The sequence below is a fragment of the Mercurialis annua genome, linkage group LG6 (genome assembly GCF_937616625.2).
Source record: "Mercurialis annua linkage group LG6, ddMerAnnu1.2, whole genome shotgun sequence".
NCBI lineage: Eukaryota > Viridiplantae > Streptophyta > Magnoliopsida > Malpighiales > Euphorbiaceae > Mercurialis > Mercurialis annua.
The window spans coordinates 8,548,513-8,565,083 of NC_065575.1; the positions used below are offsets into that span (position 1 = coordinate 8,548,513).

The 16,571-nt window shown below is 32.5% G+C and overlaps 3 protein-coding genes across 4 annotated transcripts; 2 read left to right on the plus strand and 1 right to left on the minus strand.

The window, feature by feature from the left end:
- Positions 1 to 2,146: 2,146 nt before the first annotated feature.
- LOC126653778 (G-type lectin S-receptor-like serine/threonine-protein kinase At1g11410) lies at positions 2,147 to 6,071 on the plus strand. Of its 2 annotated transcripts, none has more exons than XM_050347712.2 (7): positions 2,147 to 3,811; positions 3,891 to 4,029; positions 4,127 to 4,310; positions 4,412 to 4,622; positions 4,713 to 4,950; positions 5,040 to 5,190; positions 5,526 to 6,071. In XM_050347712.2, exons 1-7 carry the CDS (start codon positions 2,533 to 2,535, stop codon positions 5,829 to 5,831), a joined length of 2,508 nt encoding a protein of 835 aa, XP_050203669.1. In that variant the 5' UTR covers positions 2,147 to 2,532; the 3' UTR covers positions 5,832 to 6,071. The 2 variants fall into 2 exon arrangements, with proteins under 2 accessions (XP_050203669.1, XP_050203670.1); XM_050347713.2 differs by having other exon boundaries at positions 4,412 to 4,601.
- A 943-nt stretch (positions 6,072 to 7,014) lies between these two features.
- Positions 7,015 to 9,753, minus strand: LOC126687522 (F-box/FBD/LRR-repeat protein At1g13570-like). The gene is made up of 4 exons (XM_050382083.2): positions 9,575 to 9,753; positions 7,888 to 8,703; positions 7,663 to 7,814; positions 7,015 to 7,566 (listed from the first exon to the last, which is right to left on the minus strand). The coding sequence occupies exons 1-3, from the start codon at positions 9,581 to 9,583 to the stop codon at positions 7,776 to 7,778; spliced, it is 864 nt and encodes a 287-aa protein (XP_050238040.1). The 5' UTR covers positions 9,584 to 9,753; the 3' UTR covers positions 7,015 to 7,566; positions 7,663 to 7,775.
- Positions 9,754 to 11,320: 1,567 nt separating this feature from the next.
- On the plus strand, positions 11,321 to 15,842 carry LOC126654128 (L-Ala-D/L-amino acid epimerase). The gene is made up of 7 exons (XM_050348193.2): positions 11,321 to 11,898; positions 12,399 to 12,509; positions 12,638 to 12,854; positions 13,017 to 13,350; positions 13,570 to 13,631; positions 13,762 to 13,834; positions 15,448 to 15,842. Coding segments are annotated over exons 1-7 (1,266 nt in total). The 5' UTR covers positions 11,321 to 11,430; the 3' UTR covers positions 15,449 to 15,842.
- The last annotated feature ends 729 nt before the right edge of the window (positions 15,843 to 16,571 follow it).

The window sequence follows — 16,571 nt, forward strand, 5'->3', positions numbered from 1 at the left end:
TTACTAAGCATTTATAATTAAACCTTTTGAACACAAGAATAAAATATTAACATAAATAAAAGAGAACCACCATATCATTTGATTTTTAAAATACAACTGTAAATTATGTTATATATAGTGTTATAGACTATAGTAATATACTGTAAAAGTATGTTATTTTTCAAAAATTATTTTAGAAGACTTAAAACATTTATTCAAGCATTAGTATTTATTCAATAAAATAAATAAATTATTTGACTTTTTTTTTATAAAAATAAAAAGATTGTTATATATTCTTTCTGGTCCATAAATTTGTCGCATATAACTTTAAAATAATAATAAATATGCTACAATCCATCATTTGTCTTTTTATGTAACATGAGCTATTAACATTTTTTGTTCTTTCTTTTCTCTCTCGAATATAAAATCTTAACCGTCAATTTTTTTTTTTAGTTTTTCGCTTCGCTTGCCGTCAATCGTTTATTTTTGTCATTGGCCGTAGCCATTTCTTTTTTTATTACTTTAGAATATAATAAATAGCCAATTTTTTGTTGTTGTTAAATCTATCGACGAGACGCATCAATTTTAATATATATACAAACTAAAAATCATAGATAGATCAAGATCTTTTAAGACTGAAGATGAAATCGTTTATAGATTATATTAGTTTTTTATATATTTTTATTACAGTAATTGTCTTTCTTTACGAAAGTTGTTGTCCTTTCTATAAGAAAAAGTTTGTTTGTCTTAATTTATGAAAGATTGGTGAGTTTTCTGTTAGACAGAAAAATATCGGATCTTATTGCGATAGACCGGTTATGTAATTTTTATTTTGTAAGGTGATATGCAAATCAAAGTTTTACATCTTATTTCATGTTAGGTCATTAAAAACGGTTAAACCCTTTCTAAATTTTTACACATGTAATTGCTTGATATTAATGCAAGATTATTTACTCGTCATAAAAAAAAGAAATAAATACATTTTAATTATATATATATATATATACACTAAATTGTCCATATTAATTACTAGTATTTAGGTTGACTAATTTATTTATTGATGGAGATAATTTTTTTTTAAAAATAATTTTAAAAAGATAACAATAAATTCTCTCTTAATATTATAAAATAATTTTTTTTCAAATGCGATAATAATAATGTACTATATGAAGTATTAACTTTTGAAAAAATTAAACATAGATAATGTTTTGGATTTTTTTTTGTTAAAACAATTATTATATTGATGCCAAATGTGAGGGCGGATTATTGATAAAAAAAAGGTAAGATTGGTGACATAAAATTAACATATTAGCATTAAAATTGAAAGGAAAACTTTTCAAAAAAAAAATGAAAGGAAAAAGATAAAAAAAAATCTTTTAAGTTATTAAAAGAAACACATATGAAAAAATAAAATTAACATATTAGCATTAAAATTGAAAGGAAAAAGATAAAAAAAAATCTTTTTAAGTTATTAAAAGAAACACATAAGCTTTTTAAGGTTTTTGGGCCACTTAAACATTTAATATTTTAAATTATGCAAACAGTCCTCTAAATATTTTGAAAAGAATATTTAAACCCTTTTAATTTATTTTTTAAACACTCAACACCTCAAATTTTTGATAAATATTTTAAATATTAAAATTATTTTTGAACCTTTTTTTTATATAATTATAAGAGATATGTTAACACTTAACATCTGCTAGGTCGTGGATTCGATTCCTCCCACAAGCGCTCCCCCTCCCCAATTATAAAAAAAAAATTATTCAAAATTAGTTTAAGAATTTATGTGTACTTTTAAGAAAACTAATTTCGCATTACGTGCTATGCACGTGGCTCGTAACGTAACTCGTCAATGAATATATTAATAAATTTATTATAATTATATCAATTCTTTATTTATAATTAATATTAAATTAGTTAAATTTTGTTGTAAAAGTAAATATAATATATTCGGTTATTAATTTTTTTTCCATAATTTTTTTTTCTTTTGGTTTTATAATAACTATAATTTAATAATTTAACTTTACTAATAATATCTTTAAAAATAATAAAATAGAAATTTAAATGATAATATATTGACTAAATATAATATTTTAATTTTGAAGGATTATTTTTATACCTTTTAGCAAATTGAAATTTTATATATTTGAATATAAATATTGTTAAAATATCCTTCTAAATAGTAGACTTTTAAGAAGAAAAGTCTCCAACAATGATTCTTGGGAAACCTACAATAAAGTTCTTCCGTCATGAAATTTTCTGCATATTCAGGTGTGAGCGGAAGCAAGGATTCAATATACCTGACTTTCACCAAGAAGAAGGTCTTATACTTCAAGAGTAGAGGCTACTTGCTGCTGCATACCAAGTGTTTGTTCAATGTCCTCACTGAGCAGAAAAAGTCATTTTTTCCAAAGATCCGGACAGAATTTAATACCTAGGAATTTTACGTAGAACAAGGTGTCAAAGTCCACTGTTAAAATTGTCAAAGCTAAGGACTCTATCATCTTCCACAAAACAAATTATGAACGTAGGCTATGTCTAATTTTCATTGTAATGGAAGCTCGAATAATTCAGTTTGTTTCAGCTGTTCTAGTTCTCCAATTCTGTACTTGCAAAGATACCATTACCTTAAACCAAACTCTTCAAGAGGGTGATCAACTAGTGTCGGAACAAAACAATTTCGTGCTAGGATTTTTCAGCCCTGACCACTCTAAGTATAAATATCTTGGGATTTGGTTCAGTAAAGTATCAATACAAACTGTGGTTTGGGTTGCCAACAGGAACAATCCCATCTCGGGAAGTTCGGCATCGGGAATTCTCTCCGTCAATCGACAAGGGAACCTTGCTCTCTATAGTACTCAAGGCAACATTCAATATTGGTCTACTGATGTGTCTGAAAAAGATAGAGATCAAACATGGGCGGTGGAGGCTCAGCTTCTGGATACAGGAAATTTAGTGTTGGTTCAAGCTATAAGTAGAACAATTTTGTGGCAAAGTTTTGATCATCCAACGCACACGTTATTACAAGGAATGGTACTCGGGCTTAATCGTTTATCAGGTATCAACTTGTTTCTAACATCTTGGAGATCAGCGAATGATCCTGGAATTGGAGATTATTCGTATAAGCTTAACCCAAGTGGCTCTCCGCAGTTCTACATATATAATGGCACAAAACGTATTTGGCGAACTAGTCCTTGGCCATGGAAAACATGTACTTTTTGCCCTTTAGTTTTTAATTTTGTTCAAAATGAGTATGAGATGTATAACTTCCTTGTTCATGATCCTTCTATTATAGCAAGAGTTATGCTGGATGATTTAGGAGCCATCAGATTTTTAATATGGCACGAAAAAGATATTCAATGGAAGGAGTTCTGGGCAACTCCAAGGGATAGGTGCGATCTATATGGAAAATGTGGCGCTAATAGCAAATGTGATTCAGATATTGGTAATAAATTTGAATGCAATTGTTTACCTGGGTATGAACCCAAGTCACTGAGGAACTGGCATCTAAGGGATGGATCAGATGGATGTATCAGGAAGCGATTGAATTCTTCTTCAGTTTGTGGGCATGGCGCAGGATTTGTGAAAGTGGAAAATGTTAAGGTTCCTGATTCATCTACCGCAGTTAGGGTTGACATGAGATCAAGTCATATAGAATGTGAAAGAAAATGTCGGAATGATTGTTCCTGCTCTGCATACTCGAATATGAACTATTCTGGAAATGGAAACGGCTGTTTAAGCTGGTACGGAGATTTATTTGACACCAAGAATTACATGGGCTTAATTGGTTTTGATCTATATGTTCGTGTTGATGCATTGGAACTGGAATTAGGTACTGTAGTGTTGCTTCTATCTTGTAAGACAAAATTCTTTGTTCGGAGTGATGCTGTGATTCTTTCGTACTTGTGCAGCTGAGAGTTCGAGAGGTTCAAGCAGCATGTTTGAACAGAAAGGAATGCTTTTAGTCATAATACTATCTGCTTCTTCAGCATGGTTTATCCTCATTATCATCATATTGATATGGTTTTGCCTTAAATCAAAAAAGAAAAGGTAAGAGCAAATCTATAACAATGAAATTGGCTTTGTCTCCTTTATGTGGAAAAAGAATGACTATAATATTTTTACATGAACCTGTTTTTTGTTCAAGGACAAAGAAGAGCCGAAAGAACAAAAGGTTACTTGAAACACTGGTCATGGAAAATGAGCTTGAAGAAGGAAGCAGGAGTCATCGAGACTTGGTACTTCTCGATATCAATACCATACTTGATGCCACTGATAATTTCTCTCCGTCAAACAAAATCGGACAGGGTGGCTTTGGGACAGTTTATAAGGTATTTGTGTGTATATGTGTTTATACCATGAGAGTAAACTTGTTTATGCTTTTAGTTTGTTAATAAGCAAAGGATTTATTTACTTACTAACATGATTTCAGGGTAAGTTGGCTAATGAAAAAGAGATTGCAGTAAAAAGAAAGTCGAGAAGTTCAAGGCAAGGAATGGAAGAATTTAAAAATGAAGCTATATTGATTGCCAAGCTACAACACAGGAATCTTGTCAAACTTGTAGGTTTCTGCATTCAGCAAAAAGAACAGATATTAGTATATGAATACATGCCCAATAAAGGTTTGGATTCATTTCTTTTTGGTAAGTCTTTTTGTCTGTCCACTTTCTTGTTATACAATGCTTATTGCCTATATTCACAAAACACGGTTGAAAATCTTTTTATTCTATTAGATGAAACAAGAAAGTCACAATTAGATTGGGAAAAACGCTTTAATATTATCGATGGGATTGCACGTGGGATATTGTATCTTCATCAAGATTCGAGATTAAGAATTATTCATAGAGATTTGAAAACCAGCAACATTCTATTAGATGCAGAAATGAATTCGAAAATTTCGGATTTTGGCATGGCTAAAATATTCCAAAATGATCAAGTTCAAGGGAAAACAAATAGAATTGTTGGAACATTGTAAGTAAATATATATTCACTATAACTTTCAGAATTCAATCTCAACGTCAAAAGATATGGAATAAATCTATTTTATTTCCAATATGCAGTGGATATATGTCACCTGAGTATGCAACTTTTGGAATATTTTCAGTAAAGTCTGATGTATTCAGTTTTGGAGTCATATTATTAGAGATCATAAGTGGCAAGAAGAACAGTGGTTTTAGTCAACAGGATCCTTCTCTAAGCTTGATAGAACAAGTAAGTAATAAGAAGCTACTTTACTCGGTGTATTTTAAGTACGTCTCACCTTACTACTAGACACAGCTTGTTACCAACGGACATTTCTGTCTGTAATGATCAATATTTCATCGGTAATAAGATTCACCAACGGAACATCGACAAAAAATATCCATTCCTAACCAACTGGTCGGTAAATTATTACCGCCTCCCAACCAACATATAATGTGTATTGCGATCTGGAGATGGACTTTCTTTTTTTGTAGTTCTTATGGAGACAATTCGAACACAAATTGAGTTACGTATAGTTATTAATTTTGATAATAGATTAACTATTAACCATACAATTTATTCAGGTATGGGAATTATGGAATGAAGACAGAGCATTGGAGATAGTTGATACATTATTGAAGGAGTCTTATGATCCACAAGTAGCTTTGAGATGCATTCAAATAGGACTTTTATGTGTCGAAGAAAATGCAAAGGAAAGACCAAGCATGTTAGAAGTTGTTTTCATGTTGAAGAGTGAAACTGCTCTTCCCTCTCCTAAACAGCCTGCTTTCATTTTCAGATCAACTTCAAGCAATTCTAGCTTACCAGGAGAAGAAGCCAGACCATACTCTATAAACGACATGACAAACAGTATCGTTTTAACACGGTAATTTTCCATAATAAAAAAAAAAGTGGTACATTTACTGTATTATTTCTTTTATTATTATAATCTTGTGAATAACTTGTATCATTTCCAAAGTGCTTGTAACTAGAGACTTCAAAATAGACCGTCTCGAAGGATATAATTTAGCTGTTTTTAGAATTTTGAAAGTGTATTAGAAGGAACTTATTGCTTATTAACTGTTGTAATCCATGACTTATAGGTTTGTTGATTTTCATATTGTCCACAACTCCCACTGTTGTTATTACTTTATTTTTCTGAAATTTTGTAGTCCTGAGTCCTAACCACTTCATAGTTAAAGAAAAAACAAGTAATATCCACATACAAAGTATAATGAATGATTGATTTTTTTTCCTCACTTTATTTAGATGTATTTCAGTAAATTCTGAATAAATTATATTTCATGACGAAACAAACTTTCTAATCAATGCTTTCAAGTTCTGGTGGCGGAATAGACTGCAAATAACCATTCGACCTATCGATGAGCCTCTGCTCTGCCCAAACCTTTGTAGAACTACCTGAACCAATGCGTTTACTGATTCCACTTTTTCATAATGCTCTGAGTTGCAATAATGCTACGCAAAACAAAGCTGGGATTATGCCCCATTTGAGCCTCCAAAGACGAACCACCTGGGAAATACTTGGAAGAGAAAACCTTATAAAACAATCAACGTTTGTTACGGAGTAGTTCCACGCTTGACGTGACAGCATAGCTATAATATAATTCATGAATTCTTTTAAATCCCAAACCCCGTCCTTCTTCAGATTACAAAGTGTTCCCCACCAAGCCCAAACAATCCCTTTTGGATCAGACATTTGATTACCCCACTAATACGAGTTCATCATGCGTTTTAATTCCGCGCAAAGGACTAGCGGGATAAGAAATACATTCATAATTAAGCTGGGCATGGCTTGTGCGACAGCTTTAAGAAGAATTCCCTTCTCTCCATGAGACAAAATTTTGCTCCTCCACCCTTTAAGCTTTTGCAACATTCTTTAAACTAATCTGGGACTAGTAATTACATGGAAAGTGAAATGGAAGAGGAAGGTCCTACTATTCAGGAAACTAAAAGGGAATTTTAATTTGATTTGGTTTTGGTAAGTTTAGTTTGATTATAGTTAAAAGTTTTAAATAAATCTTTCAGTTCTGTTTTTCAATTGAATTTTTTAAATTTATCAAGCCGACTGAAATAATCAAAATTCATAACGACGTCGTTTTAATTTACAACTTTTCCTTTAAAGGAACGAGAGAGCAAGCGTTGCCTTTATGTAACTTATTTATCCAAATCTTAATAAGTCATTAGTTTATATACAGAAAAAAGAACAGTAGAGAATGAGATGGAATAATTAATATATATATGGAGTCACATGATAGCTACATCATCATCATCATACTCTTCAGCAAATTTCTCACCAATGATTTCTACATTAGTCGATGCACGCCGAAACTGGATTATCTCCACCAATATTGTAAGTTGTTTGTCACAGGACATCCCTTCATGAGGCTGCAGATATATTGTCTCAAGCACAGGTGATTTGGCTAACAGAAACTTGACAAACTCTACTTCCGGTCTACTACCGTTAAACTTTCGCAACTTTACATTCCGAAGTTGGTTTAAGGAGTACTCCGACTGTCCTTCAGCTTTTAAGAAATGTTCGGCTTCTAAGAGTTCAGAAGGTTTAACGGCATAGGCTTCTGCTTCCGCTTCTGTTTCTGGATACATCTGAAGACAGAATAAAACCAACACAATTGTTTGAAATATAAGACATACACCAAAGATAAAAAGGAACATAAAAAAAAGCTCAAACTCTGTGAATACCTCGATATGAAGGTCTTTCAAGTTGGGCGCGCTTCTAAGCAAGTGAAAAATAGATGTCACTTCCTCCAATTTAGCAAAGGATACACAATCAATTATGATACCTTTCAAGTGCTTCAAGGGAGTTGGTTTGGTGTGTCATGAATGACCAAGGTCTGGCATCAGGAATTAAATTTTAAAATGTTGTATAATAAAGACATGAACGTAATGAACGAAACAATGAATTACCAGTAGAAAATAATAATCCACGCCCAAGTACTTCAATGCAGGTAAACTATGTAGTACCTGAACCAAATCAGGTATTTTCATTCTCTTGGATCTAGCTTCAATCTCATATATTGACACTTTTTCAAGATGAGGCATATTTTTAAAGCACAAAGTTTTGTAAGAACCAATGTAATAAAGGTGTTTGAGTTTAGGACAACTGATCTCAAAGCAAGAGATATTTGTGCACGAAACCAACATCAGCTCTTCAAGTAAGCAACAGTTGGAGATAAAATCCTTAAAGTTTTGAGGGAACTGCACATTCTGAAGCCTTAGGCTAATGAGTGTGCTAAATCCTTTGAATGTAGGTGGAGGTGTGAATATACACAAACGCAGCCTCAGATGTTTTAGTTGCAAACATGAAAAAAGGTACGAAGGTAAATTGTGAGGGTATCCACTTGAGATGCAAAGTTTGAAATCTTGAACGCCTTTTCGAGAGAGGAAAAGAATCATTCGGTCAATCTCAGGACAACTTTTCAATCCCGAAAAGGAAAGAGTGAATTTGTGAATGGGTCCAGAGTGAAGTAATAACACTTCATATACGGTCATGAGATGTTTATTCGTTTGTGATTTATCACTTATCCGTGGAAAGGTACTGTCGAATATAAGTTGAGGAGCATCTGCCCATTTGTTCCTCCATATTCTTGACAAGATACTAGTTCTTACTCCATCTCGAATTGGCAAATACATCAGTATATTTTCACGGACATTTTCTGGTAAGTCGCTGATTCTATCTAAATTCGAAGGATGAACAGACGTTTTCTTGGGGCAGGTATTACTCTGCAAATTGAAGGTAGAAATTTTGATCAAATTAATGTATCAACTTGTGGTAAAGATAATATTTAATTTAACTATTATCTTCCTAATGTATCAATTCAAGGTGGGAGTCTTTTCATTCCTATTCCTATGCGTTTTGACAGTAGAATTTGATTTGCTTACACAGAAACAATGATTTCATGACTACAGCAAGCAAAACAAGAAAAAGTTCTTTAATTTTTTTTGTGACGAGGACTCACTTCATAGAACCGAAGACTAGGATCACTGTCAAACTCCAAGATGTGGACCGCCTACAAATCCACAAACGTGGTAATTCCACGCTATAGTGACTAGCAACCCAGTCCCAACCACTCCATTTATTAGAAAAAACATAGTCTGGGTTTAAATCCGCGACCATGGCGCCTAGTTATACCACTAGACCAAACTCGTGTGGGCCAAGAAAAAGTATATTGTAAGCACCATTTAGTTGATATTTTTAGGATTGAGACTACAAAGGTGTTTTTAGTTAAATTATTTAGTTATAAAAATTTGTGTCCTAATTTTTTTTTTAGGTCAGTAATCTCAAAATTGCATTTTCTCATTACTTTGATTTGCATTGCATACACAGATACAATGATTTCATGGATGCTGCTATTGTGCACAAAACAGGAATAAGTAAATTGTAAGCACTTTTCAATTAATTTTCTTATATTAAGACTAAATAGAGTCTTAAATAGAAACATAAGACCACACGACATTCAAGAAAAATGGCACAAAAATAAGAAAAAGCAAACAACTTTATGTGCATGTAGCAAGAACAGAGACAAAAATTGAGTGAAATCCTTAAATCAGATAAAACCAAACCACCCAGAAGCGAAAATTATTGGCACTGTACCTTAGCCATAGTTGTAAGAGGGAGCTTAGAGTGACATATTAAATTCAGCAAACTGAGAGTTTCCACTTAAATTTTCGTTTTCATGTGCTTGCGATTCGAGTGTGTTTGAGTTTTTTCAAGAATATCAGGAAACAAAAATTAAAACAAAATAACATATGATCAAAATGGGCCCTCGACCTGTGTACTCCTAACTTTGAAGGCTTTTTGATAGGGATAACTACAAAAATATCCTACAAATCACTTAAAATGGATATTTAATTAAAAAAAATTAACTGCACCAAAGAAATTTAAAAACTTTACATAAAATAAGTACTTTTTTTTACTATAAAAAAGTTTGCATATTTGATAGATGTTTAATACATCTCTGATACTGTACGTAAAAAGTGAAAACTTATTTCGTATTTTTATAAAAAAAATTGGTATTAAATGTAATTTTTTTGAAAAGTTCATATTTTTATAATTTTTTCCGTTTTTTGAATTTTTCAGTAATTTTTCCCTTTTAATATAAAATACTGTTAATTTTAACAATATTTATTTTTTTATTACCTTTTGAAAATTTTGAAAAAATTAAAAAATTATCTAAAAAGCAAAAATATAAATATTTTTAATTTCAAAAATCCAACTTAACTTTTTTACTCCAACGTACTTATTTTTTACTGTTCTATCCTATTCATTTTGTTTCATCCTTTACCTCTTTGAATTTCATATTTTTTTTAGTTTATTCAAATAAAATAACTAACAATTCAGCACATAAATTTAAAATTTTCAATTTATAAAAATTCAACAGATTAATTTTTCTACCAAACTGTTAAACATTTTACTATTTTCAGTCTTCTAATCATCCTCTTTGTAATATGTCTGTTATATCAGTATACTTATCTTCAGAGAAAAAAATAGTAGTAATGCTATTTAATTTATTTTAGGATTAATTATATATAAAATCATCATCTTTACACCATTTTTAAAAGTAACTCAACTTTTAAAACATGCCAATTCAGGGCATCACCTTTTATTTATTTTTTCAAAAACAACATGAGTATATTTTCAGGTAAAATTGTGCCGATGTGGACATCCGATGAGTATGCCACGTGTCCTGCCACGTCAGCAAAAATGCCAATAAAAATTGCCAATGTTGTTTTTAAAAAGAAACGAGAGATGAACCCCAGAATTAACACGTTTGAAAAATCGAATTATTTTTAAAAATTCGTATAAAAATGATGATTTATATGTAATTAATCCTTTATTTTATTACATCACCTTAAGTGGTAATAGATAAATAAACAGAGGAAGACAATTTTTTAAAAATTATACACATTTGAGGAGAAATTAAACAAATGAAAATTTGGCAAACAAATAGAAACGAAAGAAAATACAAATTAGCAATTTATAAAATATATATTTTTTTAGCCCGTACGGATTTGGTCCAATGGTCTAAACTTCAGCCATCTGGGCGTCAAATGTTGCGAATTCGAATTTCGGCTACGCTATTTTTTAATATGGAGTGGTTGAGATTGGATTGCTGGTCATTGTAGTCATGAATTACCAGGTATGTGGATTTGCGGGCAGTCCACATCCCGAATTTTGACAATAATATTGAATTTCGGCTCAGTAGAGTGAGTCCTCGTCACAAATTTTTTTTAGCCGGCGGAGTACAGAAAAAAAACATGAACAGATACAAACACGTGCAGCCAAACAAACAGCAGTTTCTTCAACATGTTGACATAAAATAAAGCCATTTCGTACAGTCTCCACGTCAAACACTTTTTAAACAACAATGTCACAGTCTCACCTTCACTCTGTCTCTTCCTATGTAAAAGAACCCATCACAATCATCGCAAAAAAATCAAATCCAACAGATGTTTTCAATTGGGTCCTTCAATTTCCCCCTCCACCTCCAAACCCACCAAAATTCTTCACCAAAGTCTCCACCTTTGTCAAATGCAAGAACAAAAGCAATGGCTAAAACCCCATATCCACCCTCAAATTCAACTAGTTTTAGATTCAGGGACTTAATGGAAACTTTGACAGTGGATGTAGAGAGGGCAGAGAATAGGCCATTGAATGTTCCTTTGATTGCACCCTTTACTATAGCTTCTTCGAGGCTTGATAAAGTGGAGAATGTGGCTATTCGGATTGAGCTTAGTAATGGGTGTGTGGGATGGGGTGAGACTCCTATATTGCCATTTGTTACTGCTGAGGATCAGCCAACAGCTATGGTGAAAGCTAGGGAGGTTTGTGAGTTGCTGAGGGATTGTCCACCTGTGAGTTTGAGGTTACTTTTGGAGAAGATTGGTGAGGTTCTTCCTGGACATCAGTTTGCTTCTGTAAGTATATTTGGAATTGTTTTGATTTTGTTGTGTTTTTTATTGTCAATTATGCTATGTTTTTGGTTAGCTTGGTAATTGTTTTGCTTGATTTAAGTAAATCTTTCAACTTTAAGTTTTGTTCTTGAGAAAACTGGCATGTTAACCAATCCTAGTACAAGTACACACATGATTAGATATTTTAGACTTTGTTGATATGTGTGTGTTTAGTGTTTTCATAAGGTTCGGTTTTTATTAAGATTTTGGGGAGATTTCAGTTGGTGAACTTGAAAGTTAAGTTTGATATCATGGCAAGGGGGAAATTTTGGAAACTTAACTCAGCCATATTACTTCTGCAAGTATGTCAGAGGGACACAATTGCTGATAACAAGTTTTGTTTGTAGGTGTTGGTGACCATGTTCTGATATGTAGTGTAACTAATAAGTGAAACCTGGTTGGCAATTGGGTGATAGATATTAACATTTCATATGTACTAATTGAACTTTTGTTGCTCTTAAAAGGTGCGGGCGGGAGTCGAGATGGCATTGATTGATTCGGTGGCTAATAGCATTGGCATACCTTTATGGAGGCTATTTGGTGGAGCTTCAGATACTATAACTACTGATATAACAGTTCAGTGCCTTTGGTAGTGATTCTGCAGTTAGAGGATCATTTTTCTTTTTGTGTTTGACATTAATTGCTTCATAAAGAATACACTTGAAAAATATGTAAATAAAGCTTATCCACGTTATTTGTGCAGATTCCCATTGTATCACCAGCTGAAGCTGCTGATTTGGCTTTGAAGTATCACAAACAGGGATTTAAAACTTTGAAGCTGAAGGTGGGAAAGAATCTCAAGGCAGATATTGAAGTTCTTCAGTCCATTCGTGCAGTCTACCCTGATTGTCTCTTTATCTTGGATGCCAATGAGGGATACAAACCCAAGGAAGCTATTGAAGTTCTTGAAAAGTTACATGGTACATGGTTTAGTGTTTGTTGTTTTACGCGTTCCATTTCATGATAGCTTTAGCACTCTCTATGTAAAGAGAGTAATTCATACGCTTTAAAATAGTAGTTCAATCGTGAAACATATATATGCTTTGATGTGTAAAATTAACTTAAACTACCACTTCTTCTAGAAATGCAGGTTACACCTATTCTCTTTGAACAACCAGTTCATAGAGATGACTGGGAAGGTCTTGGTCACGTTACTAATGTTGCAAAAAACAAATACGGGGTGTCTGTTGCAGCCGATGAAAGCTGCCGGGGTTTAAATGACGTGAAGAAAATAGTAGCAGGTAAGCTTGCTGATGTCGTTAACATCAAGCTTGCCAAAGTTGGAGTTGTCGGGGCACTTGAGATTATTGAGTTGGCTAGATCATCAGGATTGGATCTTATGATTGGCGGTATGGTTGAGACCAGGCTTGCCATGGGCTTTGCAGGGCACCTTGCTGCTGGCCTAGGGTGTTTCAAGTAAGTACATTGAACTTCTAATTGCCTGCAACTTGCAGTCGACCTAGTTAGTTTATTTAATTCTTTGTAATATTATGCTTAATTTGAAATTCCGAAATAGCTCCTTCCTTTTCCGAGTTTCCATTTATAATGGTCGGGCTTACTTCATTATCCTGTGGCTTACTCTTCAGTATAAAATACTCTCCTTTTTGAGTGTTTAGTTACAAATGTTCAATGCAGGTTCATAGACCTAGATACTCCTCTTTTGATGTCAGAAGATCCTGTTCATGGGGGTTATGAAGGTAATTAAATCTTTTCATTGGTCACGCAATCTATAATAATCTAACTTCTATATTTAAAGCAATTCAGTATCATTATATTTATGGAAGTAATTTTAAAAATTGATGATGCTTTTCTTTTTTCATATGCTAGTATCGGGTGCTGTCTACAAATTTACGAATGCTAGAGGCCATGCTGGTTTTCTTCATTGGGACAACATTATCTAGTGAGTTTTACTTTATCGTATGCCACTTCAATATACTGGCTTAAGTCTAACAAGATTTACCATTGTGCTGTTATAATATGTAAACCTTGCATTGTCAGGGAGCTCCATTATAAGCCAAAAAGTATTTTAATCTTTCGCTTTTATCATGCACATCTCAATTGATAATTTACGTTTGCTATTGAGCACAGTAAATAGCAAATAGTTCCATGCGTACTAGACACAATGCTAATCATGCAGAATTCTTAATGGGTATAATAAGCTACCAAATGATAATAATTCTCGATTGTAGTCTAATAGCTTCTTTAGGTAATAAGAAATCTTTTTCTTGACATGCTGACATCGTGTTGTGGTCAAAGATAAGACTATTGATCATTATGGAAATTGCATGGCAGGAGGTAGAACTTTGAAACGAATTTCTTTAGCAAATATTCAAATTTACGGTTCCTTAGGTTCAAGATTTTTAATATTTTGTGTTGCAAGATAGTGGGAACATCGATTAGTAATGAACATAACACGTCACGTGCCCGTTAGCTTGTGCAAAACTATGTTAAGGAGCAAATATCAAAATAAAACTGAAGGCTCACTGGTAGATGTAGCCATGTAGGTAGAGAGGAAGAGATGGGCTTATGTTAACATGGAGGATAGTGATTCAAGATGATTCACAAGTCTTGGACCTTTCTGAAGATATGACCCAAATTAACTTGGGATTAAGGTTTAGTTGAGATAAGTTGAGTTGTAAAGGCAAATCAGTGAATTTTCTTTTGTCATTGATTGATCTCATGGGATTTCAACTTATGACAATGGAAAGTGGTACTATTCCTTTTCAACCACTTGGTTACCGATTGTGTCCTTCAAAACACATCACTATCTCGGTAACCTTCTGGTAGTTTCTTTCTTCAATGATTACCAGTCCATAGGAGTATTTTGTGTCCAACTTCTAAGAATCGACTTCTTGCAGGAGCCATTTACTGACTTAAGACTGATTGTTATGGGCATTAAACACTCCTGTTAGTACTGTTTCCACGAAGTTCTAACCTCTTTAATGGGATGGCTTGAGATTTATCTTGTCTCATTTCCCATGTAAGTGGCAAATAAACTACAGTAAATTTTGACGCTCTCATATAAGATTATGAATGTGTTGAGATTTTTGTATCCTGGTATCATAGGTAACAATCACATCATGAATGCCGACTGGTTGAACATTTTTTGCAGTGCTTAAAATTGAAAATGAAGTACAATTCTCATTTGTTGATTTATAAGTGCCTAAAATATAAGATTTATTTTTCTCGTTCGATCTCCGAGTATCATAGAGAAGAAAAGAAGTAAGAGAACAGTAAACTTTATGCATAATTGCATTTTGGTCCTATTAGTCATATTTTTGTAGTGCACTACTAAATGTGTTACTGGCTGAGCTATCAGAAACAAAAACTGTCAAGACTAATTCTGCAAATCATTACCTACTCATAACATCAATTGTTCGAGTGAGACACTATTTCTGAAATGAAAATGCGTACTACTGCCGATTTTTTTTGTGAATTTTCGTGTCAATATAGTACTTATTGATCTCTTTTAATCCAGGCTGATTGAATATTTATTTTGCCTCTCAAATGTAGGAATTCATCGGCTGTCTAGGAGCTTCTCGTCCTCAGTGTTTGTGAAACAATTAGTGCTGTTACGAAGATTGGTTGCCTCTCAACTCTTTTAAAAGCCTTGCCGACAAGAACTTAGCAGAAGAGAGATCTGTGCAAGGCTGCTGGCACAAGGATTTGCTGGAAGAATGAGAGGTATGCTATTTAATCTAGCAGTTTTCTGTGTTTCCCGCGATGTGAATATAATCAGGGAACTGCATTTTGTCGGTTTATTTTCAATCTAAGACGTTATATCTCGAGTGAGGGTAATTGCAGTTCTTGTTATGCATCTTTCATTCTTGAAAGTTTCAATTGCTGCAAAGTTGAGAATCTTTAATACCTTTATCACATCAGTAAGATAACATTACTTGAACAAGATATTTAACTTCCATCAACATTATAATAAAAATTACAGACAAGAATTTGTTTTATATTACTAATTTGACTTCTTTTTTTTATTCATAAAAAAAATTTGACTTTTTTTTTTTAATTTTTCCCATTCAATGTGTTAAGTAAATTAAGTGTTGGAATAAAACCGTGCAGATCGGAAGAAAAGAAACCATATATAGCCGGGGATTATTGTCGAGTTTAGTTGAACCATTGAAATTTACTATGCCATTCTAGTGAAATGTATTGATGATCTGAATTGGACTTCAACTTAAAAAGAAACCAACAAATGAAGATTTCATAAACTTCATAACTATTAATCAATCAACCATTAACTTCATGATCAACTGAGCGTGAAATCAAATGAATATTTCAGAATTATTTTAATTAAGCAAATTAGCGTGAAATCAAATAAAACTTTACTAAGAAATATAATTTATATTCTTTGACTTTCATAATGTGTATAATATTTATGTTTTTAAACTAAATTTAACATTAAAATTAAATTATAAAGCATCTCGGATTTATAATTCTGCAACTATGTCAATATGAAATCAATTGTTTATAGATTTTGAATTTTCAAATCAATATTTAATAATAAATTTGATTTAGATTCATATAAAAGTTCTTCTTGGGGCCATGATTTTACATTATTAAATGCAAATTGTTCATGGTTTGAACCATTTTCATGAAGTATTATAATGTGATCGACTTAGTCAACG